The 13,036-nt window shown below is 43.6% G+C and overlaps 1 protein-coding gene across 2 annotated transcripts in view; it reads right to left on the bottom strand.

Moving 5' to 3' along the window:
* The window catches only part of CXADR (CXADR cell adhesion molecule), a 33,229-nt gene extending 24,130 nt beyond the window's left edge, over positions 1-9,099 (bottom strand). Inside the window, exon 1 of one of the 2 annotated variants that reach the window (XM_083439287.1) lies at positions 8,754-9,099. In XM_083439287.1, the coding sequence (XP_083295413.1) occupies positions 8,754-8,808 (55 nt within the window). In that variant the 5' untranslated portion in view covers positions 8,809-9,099. The remainder of the gene's footprint in view (positions 1-8,753) is intronic. The other variant, XM_083439288.1, reaches the window with a different exon arrangement.
* Positions 9,100-13,036: the final 3,937 nt, after the last annotated feature.

The following is a 13,036-nucleotide window of genomic DNA, read 5'->3' as shown; positions in this document are numbered from 1 at the left end:
CTCTCTTAACAGCAGTTCCCAAGAACATATGACACCTCTATGAGGAGGAGGATTGTATTGCAGTTATGTTAAATATAGGTGCAGCTCCCAAAGAGAGTCTCTGTATTTGTTAAGCAATCTGACAGGTAAAGAGAAGAATTTTTTTGAGTTTAGCTGCAAATGTAAACTTCTGCAGATGAGCAAAACATGCCTTGACAGCGTAGTTCTTGAAATCCTAGGTACACACACTTTTCAGCAGAATAGTAAAAAACAAAGGCCCAATTGTGGAAGTTCTTGGAACAGGATAATAATAATCATTATCGTCCTTATTAATGCTAAGAGGCAGCTTTCCCAAGCAGCCCCTTTTTGTGGTTGCTGGTTTCAGTTTCTTTTGGTCTCAGATTGCGGTTTTGTTATTTTTACCTTTGTTTTTGGGCCAGCCAAGAGCAGCCAGGTGAGAGGGAAGGAGGAAGGGACTCAGAGAGATAGGAAGGAGTATACAGGGTGGCGTCCGCATGAAAGGGGGGCACCCCCACTCTAGAATTAAGTGGGCAAGACTGGGAGGGGAGAGCCAAGCCAAACCTGCAGCAGAGGTCAGGAAGTTCTCCTCCTAGTATCCTGAAACGCACCTGGAAACAGTTCCAGACTGTGTGCTGCCACTGCCTCCTGTCCACACTCCCCTCCCTCCTCAGCTGACCTGCCTTCCCAGTTCAGGAGGCATCGCCTCCGTTGGGGTGTATGCCCTCTCCCATTGTCCCTTCCTGCTGCTTTCTGCACACAGCCGCAACAGACGGCACCCTGGCAGAGCATGCAGGTAGTTCAAAGCACTATTTTTTTCTTTTTAAGAAAATCCTTTTTTAAAGGGTAGCTAAAAAAGAAAAATAAGCCTTTAAGCAGCAATAATACCTCATTGTCAGTCCCCCTGCCACCCTCCCCACTCATGCAAACATAATAGCACTTGACTTCATTGTCTGGGGACTAAACCCAGAGGCAGGCAGGCAGACACCCCCATCCCTCCCCACACCCTCTAGCTCTAACCAGCATGCCTGGTTAACACAGGAAAAGGCGCAAGTTGGGAGAAGCCAGCAGGCGCCAGTCTCCCACTCCTCTCGCAGTCGCCCAGGAGAAGTCCCAGCTTGGCACATTCTCCAGCTCCTACAAATGCAAAGGGGGGCACCAACTCGCATCTCCCTTGCTCTCTTCCCTTCACCTCCTGCCTTCCTCCCACTCAGTCCCGCGCAACCACAGTTAGTCACCCCACTGCATATAGCATTGTGAAAAGGACATTCCAGTCCCCACGCGAGTGGCTCAGAAATCCAGGAACAGTGGCAACTTGAGCTAGTAGTAGCAGCAGTGGTCCTCCGCCTCCGTGCCCCCCAACCAAGGCCACTCCACCTCAATCCCCACCATTTTCACTCACTCCTCAGGCTGTTACTTGCAGCACCATGGCATTCTTCTCCCCATCATAGCTCTGACAGCCAGCCTGGCCTCAGAAAGACATAAAAATGGGGGAGGGGTGGAGGACTTTGCTTCTGTGGTACTGCACAAATCAGCTGGCTCACAGTTCCAATTGGGCAGTAACAGCCATTTTACTAGAGAGTCATGCAGGGCGCCATTTCTCCTCCCACACCTTAAAAAAAATACATACATACCAAAACCCTGTTATCATTAAATAGGGAATGTTACACATGGAAAATTAGGACAAGGAAAGGGATGATGATGGTAACGACCTAAAAAAAGTATTTTATCTGCATGACCCTGCCCTTAGGAAGTATGCATTTATTCATTTATGGAATTGGTGGAGGAAGTAAGTGTGGGCATTTGGAGATCAGTGGTGGCCAGCGTAAGTCTTTGCTTCAATGTGAATTCTGACCATATGTGAAACTCTTTTGACAGCCTCCACACTGTCGCGAGTTTTCTGGCACTGAGCACATTATTAGTGGAATCATGAGCATAGGACAAAATACTAGAAAAATGTTAGGCTGCCTCAATCATATTTTATAGAAATCCATGCTACAATCCTTAAAACAATCCTACATAGGAAATGGTCTGCACTTAAGGAAGCTAACAGAGCATCACTTGATATTTGCTACCTTTTTGGAAGCAGAAAGGACATGGCAATGAGCCCAGCTTTGGCTGGGGAGGGTGGGATATAAATAATTTATTATTATTATTATTATTATTATTATTATTATTATTATTGGATTGGTCAATAGGTGATAGTAGTAGTAGTAGTAATTATTTATACCCCACCCATCTGGCGGTTTCCAACAAAAGATTAAAAATATATTAAAACATCAATCATTAAAAACACCCCTAAACAAAGCTGCTTTCAGATGTCTTCTAAACGTCATATAGTTGTTTATTTCTTTGACTTCTGATGGGATGGCGTTCCACAGGGTGGGCACACCTACCGAGAAGGTGACTACTATACATACAAGCTTCTTGCACCCAGAAAAGAAGGGAGCTGCGGTATCAGTTAAATAAGGAGAAAATAGATCTACATCCGTGGATGTTTCAGTCAATTGTTGGCGAGACAGTGCTAACAAACGCCACTGCCGCTATTTCTGATCTAAAACTTCCAGTCAACTAAAGTTCCTAGTCTTCTTCCTGAGTAGTTTCTCCTCAGTAAATCTTCAATACCAGTAGTTCCCCAACTTTCTCCCCACCACCACCACTTGAAAATTGCTGAGGGTCTTTGGTGGACCACTTAATGATTTTTTTGGTTGTTGTAAACATTAATAATGTGCTGTGTTAGAAGCTGTTATATACAGTGGAACCTTGGTTCTTGAACTTAATCCATTCCAGGAGTCCATTTGACTCCCGAAACCATTTGAAAACCAAGGGGCAGCTTTTGATTGGCTGCAGGAGCTTCTTGCACTCAAGCAGAAGCCACGGTGGACATTCAACTTCCGAAAATCGTTAGAAAACCAGAACACTTACTTATGGGTTTCCAGCATTTGGGACCCAAAACATACAAGTACCAAGGCCTTTTTAATAACCCAGGTACAACTGTATCCTAATTCCTCCTTTTATTTGGTATATATTGCATTTTAAGGTAAAGGGACCCCTGACCATTAGGTCCAGTTGTGACCGACTCTGGGGTTGCGGCGCTCATCTCGCTTTATTGGCCGAGGGAGCTGGCCTACAGTTTCCGGGTCATGTGGCCAGCATGACTAAGCTGCTTCTGGCAAACCAGAGCAGCACACAGAAATGCCGTTTACCTTTCCGCCGGAGCGGTACCTATTTATCTACTTGCACTTTGACGTGCTTTCGAACTGCTAGGTTGGCAGGAGCAGGGACCGAGCAATGGGAGCTCACCCCACCGCAGGGATTCGAACCGCCGACCTTCTGATTGGCAAGTCCTAGGCTCTGTGGTTTAACCCACTGCGCCACCCACATCCCTCTATATTGTATTTTATTGTATTACAATTTGAATTCAGCCTGCGGCTCACAGGTTTTGTGTCAAAGTACTCTTGCAGCCCAGCCCACTTGGCCTAAGAGGCTGGACTGTCCTAGAGAAGGCTATGTTGTAGTCACACCAGCCAGCTCCTATCTAGGTGTTGCCACAAAACTTTGCCACTAAAGATTGGCTGCCCAGTGCCTGCCAAGATAACACTACCTAGAAAGTGGTTAACAATGAGAGAGCAGAACTACATGGTATCTAGTTAACATCCTACCCACATCTTTGGAAAACCAGTAAACATCTGCTGGGCTGGGCATTTGTAGTGAGAATGGTAGAAAGCAGAAAGCTTATGCACCTCCTTCCATCTCCACACCACTACAACTGCCAACTCTGTCACTGCTTTGATGTTACAAGAAAACACAGAATTAAGACCACCACATTTCCCTTTGTAATATATAATTACTTCCAGAGACCTCTAGAGACTATTACTGAGGGAAATGAAAGGAAGTTTCTAAAACATAGAACACTCAATTAAATTTTTGTTTTCTAATGCTAGAGAGAGAAGACAAACTCTAAAACAAAACCTTGCAGCCTCTTTTCATTATTTTAGACACATAAGGCTAGAACAAAATTCAAAAACTAATAAAATATTTAGCTATCAGATACTTAAGAAATGCTATGCCTGCCAGACAAGAACTGCAAAAATTGGAAATTTAGCATTCTTCCTTAATTAACAAATAATGAAATTAAAAATTAAGACACAAAGATTGGTGAACAGTTTGTGTACATCTTAATTTTTTTAAAAAATATTAGTGCTGAGAAATGTGTTTTTTCCGTCTGAAAACTGTGTGCACATTTTAGTTTGAATGTCTAGGATTAATCACATGGGATCAGATCTGATTTGCACTGCATTATCTGTACAGGCCCAAACTTAAGACTGAAAGCCTGAGGACAGGGACTGTCTTGTTGGGTTTAACTGAATGATCTGTAAGCTGCTCGGGAAGTCTTAGCTTATGGGCAGGATAAAAATCCTTTAAATAATTAAAGTGAAGCCAACAATCATTCAATCCAGCAATTCACAACTTTTTAGTAGGCACAATCTGTCTTCACATATATCCTTCCTCCCACAAAAAGAAGGTTCCTTGCCAATCACAACCACCTGTAACTGACAGGTGCTTTGGCCGCAAGTGAGCCACATTGTAGTAGAAGTGGAATGCTTTGCACTTCCTGGGAGACACCCTTTCACCACCAATGGACTATCCTGTTCATTTCCATGCATTGAAATGCTCCAGGGATTCGACTAGTGAGAAGGATGCAGAACAAGAATCCGTGCAACATGTGGTCGAGCCATCAACTGTGGAAATCAGAAATCAAATGTGGTTAAGATACTGAGAGCCATTGCATTAAACAGATGTAACAAGGAAAATTACAAAGCCTGCTCTGACTGACTTGAACTGTTTATTAGGTGTTCCCAATTTAATTTCTTTCTAATATATAAGGTTCTGCACATTAACTCACCTGCTTGCTACTAGCAACCACCCTCCCACATCTGAAGAGCATCTCTATAAATGTGAACTGTGTGGAAAAAAAGCTTCATGCAAAGCCCTACTTTACACCAAGTAACCCACACTGTGGAGAGGCCGTACGTGTACCAAGTATGTGGGGAGAAAGGCTTCTGTTACAAGGAAAAGCTTGCTGAACATGGAAGAAACCACACTGGAGTGAGGCCTTATAAATGCTCAGAACGAGGGCAGAACTTAAATTACAGCACCAGCCTTCAAGCACACTAGAGAACCCACATAGGGGAGAGGCCGTATGAATGCTCGGACTGTGGCAAGAGGTATACTTTTCATTCCAACCTTAGTGTGCATCAAAGAACCAACACTAAACAGAAGCCTTTTAAATGCTCAGAATGTGGACAGAGCTTCTATTGAAGAACAGCCTTAAAGTGTATTAGAGAAGACATACAAGGGAAAATCCACAGAAGTGCTCAGACCGAGGTAGGGGGTATAGTTCTCAATCAAACCTTGTTAGACATCAACTCATCCACATCAAGGAGAGGCCTTATAAATGCTTGGAATGTGAGCAGGGCTTCCAGAGCAGCACACAGCTTATTGCACACCACAGAACCCATGAAGTGGAGAGGACATAAGAACGCTCAGACTGCGACAAGGGATTTACTTCCCCATTTGATCTTATTAAACATAAAAGAATGCACACTGAAGTAAGACCTTACAAATGCTCAGAATTTGGCCTTTTAAATGTGTTGCGTGAGGAGGGGTTATTGATTTGCTTTTGTTTTTATTATGTATTTTAATGTTGTGATCTGCCCTGTGATCTTCAGATGAAGGGCGGTATACAAATTTAATAAATATCAATCAATCAATCCCTGCTTTTCCATTCATGAGACAATAACTACCCTGCCCTTTTCTCCCCATAAAAGTTTAATGAGCAAAAGCTGTGAGTTCTGTCCCACCTCTGGGTTTTGTAGGAAGTAAAAAAACAGAAAACAAACTACTCCTTTCCCCTCCCCTTATATCCCCAGCTTTAGTTACTATAGGATTTTGCAGCTTTTCTTACTATAGGATTACCAACATTTCCTGTTCCACCACAGAGAATTGGGAGGAAGAAAAGGAGACATGGATTCACTCCCTTTCCCCATTAGAAATTTGCAGAAGCTGGCAGTGCCAGAACCCATTTCTCCATTTGCAAAAGTCTAGCAGAAGAGCAAGCAAGCACTTGCTCTTCCTAAATGTATCTGCAAATTCCAAAGGTCTGTTACAGGGAGAGTTCTATGAAGATTACAAACAATAATTTAACTAGTAATCCAAGTCAAAATTTGCAAACCTTCAACTGCACAAACCCTGTTTTCAATTCTGAAAATTCTTAATTACCAGCTAACAAACTATAAACTAGTGGTCAGTGTTATTATATGCCTTCATTGTTACATGAGGAATTGTGATGATTAAGTTTCAGCGCAGCACTTGATGAGAAACCTAAGTTATCTGTGTATGGTATAATTCTGTGACAATTGGGAAAGAAATCCATTTCTGAACCATATATTTTATAAGTACTGGTTTTCTGGATAAAATGAAAACATTTGTTGACATCAGACCAAAGTTAAAATAGTATTGCCTTATAAATGAGATTTAATCAATCGTCACTTTTATTACCACACAGTAAAAACAGGTGTCTGATTCTAGGCTATTTAAAACTTGAATCAGTTTTTTACTTCTATGTACTTTCAACAAAATATTATTTGATGACTGGACAGGATTTTTATCCTATGAGTAATGTTCCAAAGCATGTATGACATCAACAATAGCATAAAACATTTCAACAGGAAACAAAGGGCTGAAAAGTGTTGAAAAGCTTTTATTTTGCATAGCTTTTAACCCCACAGGTGTTGCATGCATTGAATTCTGATTGTTGCATGCAATTTAATAGCTAGGTTTTGAGAAGAGGAAATAATTACAAGCAATTTCTCAAAATGAAGAGAATTGTCCAGTATTACATTACTAGTTCTATGAAGAAAACCTTCAAAAAGGCTTTTATATTTTCAAAGTTATCCAGATTGCAAACTTACATTTATAATTTAGTTTGTGGTTATTGTAAAGTTAGCATACCAACTTGGAGAACACACACAAAACTCCCACCATCCCATGCTCCCGCCCCAATACTTGCTGGGCAAAGCATTTTTCATGGAGCAGAACATCTACATCAATTCATTTCCAAAGATGCCCCATCAGTATCTCAAGTTCAATACAAGATGACACACTGGAAGAAAGCCACTTCACTTTTCTTATGGATATGACTTCCATTTAAAAACAAACCAACCATATGTGCACTAATATCTGTGCATTGTGCAACTGCCTCAAGACTGCCAGACTTCTTCATAGACACTCCAAGCCAGTTTTGTTCCTCCTGCAGATTTCAGGAACTGAATCTTCTAAATATAAGTCGTATCAAACTACTAAGAAACAGTCCTGCCCGTTTTGTGAATTGTGCCAAAGTAAAAAGACATGCATTCGCCATGCATTATGGATTTATTTCAGTACAGCCGGTAATACAGGTTTTCTTTCCTAGAGATACCAAGGGGAAAAAAATCACTGTGGTGAAGGCAGCCTTTAAGTTCACATGTTCAAGCCGCAAAACAGCCTCAGCCTTTAAGGAAAAAAAAAATGTACCTACTCTACATGCAGCTATTAATCCTATTTATTTCCAGTATTCAACTAGCTTCCCAATCTACAGTCACAGAGTCCAATTCTGAAGAGAGGCTAAAAATTAATCCTAAACTGAAGAGCACAATATTTTGCTTTTTAAAAAAGATCTTCGGTGTCTTTTTCTTTCTTTCCCAGAAACACAGGGGAAGAGAGTAGAAGAAAGGACCACGCTGCTGCCCAGATCACAGAGATTGCAAGGAGAGCTTTGCCCCTCCTCCCTCTTGAGCCCTCCTGGCGCTGCCGGCTTGGCTGCTTGTCGAAGAGCCCACGTTTGGCAAAATCTTTTTTCCCCCTTCCTTTTTTGCCTTGCACCTTCCAAGGCACAGCCAGTCTGCCGCGTTCGGATTGTGCGGATTGAGATGGCGGTGCTAGGATCTGGAAGAAGCCTTGCTTTTATTTGTTTTGTTAAGAGAAGAAGTCATCCCACGCAAAGAACACACACAAATTCCGGCTGGCAGCCGAGTCCAGAGGAGGGAGGGCTTCGCTATGGGGCGTGGGGAAGGGAAGGGCGGCGGAGGGACGTTCAGCACACACAACAAAGCCTTCGACCTCAGCCCGGGTGAATCACCAGAGACAGAGAGAGGAGCTCGGCCAGCCCAGGTTGAGACCAGTCCGGTTTGAGCGCGCCCTCGCCCCCCCCCAACCCCAACCAAGGAACAAAGCCCACAAAAAAAGGTTTTAAAAGAGAGAGAAGTTGCACACACCACATTTTAAAACATTATAGCTACGTGGGAAGCCGCCAACAGGCGAAGTACTTCGCGCCAAGCACAGACGCTCGTAGCTCTCTTTTTTATCCATAGTTCCGAAAACATTTTTATTTCAGAAAGTGCGCGCGGGTATCTGTAGGCAATACTTTGGAGCAGCCCAAGCACTGAGTGACTGAGGACCTCCAGTCATATTTCGCGAAAATCAACCCCCGCGCGCGTGCTGCCCACCGCGACTCCGACTCTTTGTTCCCCCACCTCCTCCCGCGGAGACCGGCAGAAGAAGCGCCCGGGAAGCGCGCGCGGAAGGTGGGGCGGGGGCCGCCACGAAGCGAGGCGCAGGGAAAACAGTGCCGGGGAAGCGAAGCGAAGCGGGGTGGGGGGGAGGAAGCGGGGTCTCTTTCCCCTCAGGGCGCCGGCTCCGTCGCCTGCTTTCCTTACCTGCGCACAGAAACAGGAGACTCCACAGTAAGCGCGCCAGCAGCAGCGACTCCATGGCGGGGACAAGTCAGCCGGAGAAGCAGCAGCAGCAGCGGCGACTCCCGAGTAAATTCCCGGCGGACACTCTGCGGCCCGACCCTCGCAAGCCCAGCAGGTGAAGCGGCCGTCACTTCCGCCGCCCGCTCCGCTGCGCTGGCACAAATGGGAGGCTGAGGCAGGCGCTGGACTCGCCGCGGAGGACGGGCTTCCCCGCCTGCGCGTCTGACTGGGCTGAGCTCACACCCACCTACCTTGCAGCCTCCCACCGAGCAAGCAATGCCCGCCGGGCGAGGCAGCGCCGCGCACACCCCTGCGGACACTTTCAGCGTGCAACAATGGCTGCAAGAGCTGCGCGGCTGCTTCTTCACCTGGGAGTAAGCCCCGTTGAATTCAATGAGATCTACTTCTGAGTAGACATGGCTAGGGTTGCTTGCTCCTTAGCACCTTGAAAAGAAAAGAAAACGGTGTGAGTTCCCCTGCCCCTTTTCGATATCTTGTTTATGAGTGAAGTGGGGCCATTCCAATTTCCATTACGGAGTGCGAGTTCGATTTATTTCCCGCAGACTCCCCATGTTTTGTTTTTTGCGCATGTGACACTCAGGTAGGTATGCTCTAACTAAGCTGCAGTTGCTACAGCAACACTCCCAACCAAACAGCACAAAGGCCCACACTCAACACCATTTTAACTAAATTTACATAAGGCACTGTAGCCCTGGGAGGTGCATAGGGGTTTTCAGCACCCTTAATAAGCTATAGTTCCCATGGTTTTTTGGGAGGAGCCATAATTATTGAAGTGTCATAATAGTACTTTAAACGTATGGTGTGGTATGACCATAAATTAAGGAACAGGGTCTTCTGAGCACATGTTGGCGTTTGAATTCAGCCCCAGATATGACTGAAGATCTTGGGTTTTGTTCACATAATTCTGCTCCCAAAATACTTTGTACCCCTAGGCAAAGGGGGGAGGGAAATACTCCACATATGGAACCCTGGCAAACTGATAGTTGACTCTTACCCCAGCTCTGGCTATGGACAACATCTCCACAGCACCTGAAGACAGCTGATTAGTTTAAAGAGACACAGGGCAGGGTATAGCTCTACCTTCCAACACTTTGCCCATGCTACCTGCCCCATTAAATCTCCTGCCTGAGGCAGTTGTCTCATTCTGCTTAATGGTAAGGCAAGTGAAATATACTCAAGAGTCGCAAAGTGATTTCATGTTCTTTATTCAGCTCATAGTGGTGAGGAGGAATGAATGAATGTCCCCTCAAAGTATCTGCTTTATATACATTATTTACACAATGGGCTGCACATGAATGGCTAATTCCGGAATTCTACTGTAAGCCAATCAGGTTGTGGATTCACTTCTATCTGGAGCATGATTGGGTGGTTCCTGCCAACCAATCATACTGCTGCATTGTTCTAGGACCAATCAGACTGCTGCATTTTGGATCCTATTGTTCTAGGACCAATCAGACTGCTGCAGTTTGGATCCTATTCAACTCAGTACATAACAGCCAGCCTTGTTGGCTTTCTTCATTTCAGCAGCCCAGATGAAAAAAGTTGTATTGTTGCAACTCTAAAGCAATTGGGAGTCAGAAACCCTTCCCAATCTATAGCAGATTATCAGGGATCTACCAGCGGATGCCAAAATACCTTCTGCCCATCCCTGCCTTAAGGAACTGTTAGGCATTTCCTCACTGAACCTGTTTAGTGAAAAAAGATTCCAGGTCTAAGGGAGCAATCCAGATCTTCTGCTCCTACTGCTGGGGCTTTAAGAGAGCCGCATGGCTACTGCTGCATCTACAGCTCTACCTCTCATAGTGGCCAGGAGGGAAAGAAGGGGCTGAATAATCAGTGCAGAGATGCTACTACTACAGCAAGTGGGCCCACAGAACCAGTGGATCCCAGGCCAGCTCAGCATCTCCTTCTTTCCTCCAGAACACCTCATTTGGGAGGTTTCTGCTGCCTACCCTACCAACAGCACTCCTACCCACAGATAGGGTACCCACATTCTGCACTGGCAGAATGACACCTGCATTGCTCCACCAACAGGTCTTTTTAGTCAACAGAACTGGGCGGAGGGAAACGTCCACCCAATCCAACCCTCCTCCTCAGCCAGCATAAGAGGAGCTTTGATTGCTCTGTTAAACCCCAACACACTTGCACTTGTCAACCACTTCAGTGGATTTGCAGAGCCAACCAACACTCGTGTTAAACAGTTGCACTAACAGTGCATTAGAAATGTTATCATGCTCATTGTGAGAACTCAAACGTTTAAAAACTAGAGCTGCTGATTTGTCTGAACAGTTCTAAACTCTGATCAGGACTTCAGGATTTTATACAGCAGTGTGGTCTATTTACAAGCCTTTATTATTACTTACTTACTTACTTACTTACTTACTTACTTACTTAAAGTCTTGGCTCTCTCCATAGAGCTCAGGATGTCATTTTCACCTTAACAGCAGTGCTATGAGGTAGACAGATTGAGCTGCAATGACTTGTGTCAGGCTATGCTGTTATGGTTGTAACTTGTTTGTTTGTTTGTCTGTCTGTCTGTCTGTCTGTCTGTCTATAGTTCAGCATTATAACCTTCCCTGGGACGTGATAGCAAAGGGCAGGTAAGAAATCTAATAGGTAAAAGAATAAGGTTAAAGGCCAGCATTAGCCACTACATTAACAAAAGAAGGATGATAATGTCCATTGGAAAGAAGGATTAGGACTGGAATGTGTTTGCATGTGCCCAGTTATCTCCATTCTCAGAATAGACACTGAGCTTGGCAAATATAATTTTGCTGACAAGCAGATAGAGATAGCTGATGGTACATTGTTAACTAAACCTTGAACATTTGAAGTGTATTTGTGTTTTAAAATGTTATGAGAAACAGTTTAATAGGAGTTTGCTTGAGAAGGATAGTTTATTAGGAGGAAGGATTGCATAGCTGTCAACTTTTCCCTTTTTTAAAGGGAAATACCCAATACACAGAGTTCATGAATTGTAAATTACAGACAGCATGGTGAAAAAAGAGACACAATTGTTCAGGGAAAGTAAATAAAATAATAATATATAGTCTGAAGCTGCAAAAATTCAATTGAACAGCATGACACTTTGAAAAACTGAAGTGGTATCACAACTGATGAATTCCATATATTTGGATTGTCTTTCACAAGCATCATTTTGTATTTCTGCTGAAGGCATGGGACTTTGTCTAAAACATGCAAGTGTCTCAGGAATGGGGTTTTAGTTAAATTGCAGTGGGGAGAAACAGCATTGTACAGAGAACAATGTGACTGTGGTTACTAAAATGAGTTTTAATGACTGGGCAGAGTCTGAGAGTATTCCTTCGTAGTATCAATCTAGCCCTATTAACCCAAGTTAATTTATGCGTTCTATGGACATTAATAGAGCCTATGGGCTGTTACCTAAGAGGGTGTATTTTCTTCTTGCTAACAAAAAGGTGGTTATTAGTCACTTGCTGTGGTAGATGGCTCCCACTGATGAGAATCATGATGCCTCCATTTCTGCTGAAATAATGAATATGTAAATGTGCCCTATATCTTTTGAAATCATTAGTTATATTACCATAGATAAAGCTACAGCTTTTACCTGCCAAATCTGAGTCTCTGTTTTCCTGGTAAAATTACAGGGGACGCAGTAGATGCATGTCATTTTTTCCTTGAGAGTACAATTGAAAGTACTGTTTACCCTTTACAAAGGCAATCACTGTGCTTAACAGCTTCTTCAGATTTTCCTCCAGATCAGGCAAAACAAATGTTTGTGTAAGGGGTTATTTATATATTTAGCATTGCTTTTTAAAAGGTATGTTTTCCCCCCAAAATAAAAGTCTGGTAGATTACAATAAGCACTTGTGGCTTGCCAAATTAGACTGATCATGAGTCTTTGTTACTAAGCAAGCCCTAAAGCCAATGTCTTTTTAGCCATTTTAGAAACAACATGAATCTCTTTAACTTGGATAAACAACAGATATTATTGTGGCACCTTGAAGAGTAAAAGTTTTATCCATGACTAACATAGGTCCATTAGTTTCAGTGTCTACTCTGAGCAGAACTAATGCTGACTACAACCCTAACACATTTACTGTAGCATAAATTTCAGTTGATTAGTGCCAACCATCAGATTAAATTTACAACAGTGCAGCCAACATCGTGTGGATGTTCCTGGTCTGCAACTCCCTTTGGCTTCAGCCAGAATGGCCAATGATCAGGGCTAATGGGAGCTGTGG

This window comes from Podarcis tiliguerta, assembly GCF_965153285.1.
Source record: "Podarcis tiliguerta genome assembly, chromosome: 4".
Taxonomy (NCBI): domain Eukaryota; kingdom Metazoa; phylum Chordata; class Lepidosauria; order Squamata; family Lacertidae; genus Podarcis; species Podarcis tiliguerta.
Note: the sequence above shows the minus strand (reverse complement) of the source record. Positions and strands in the feature narration are given on the sequence as shown.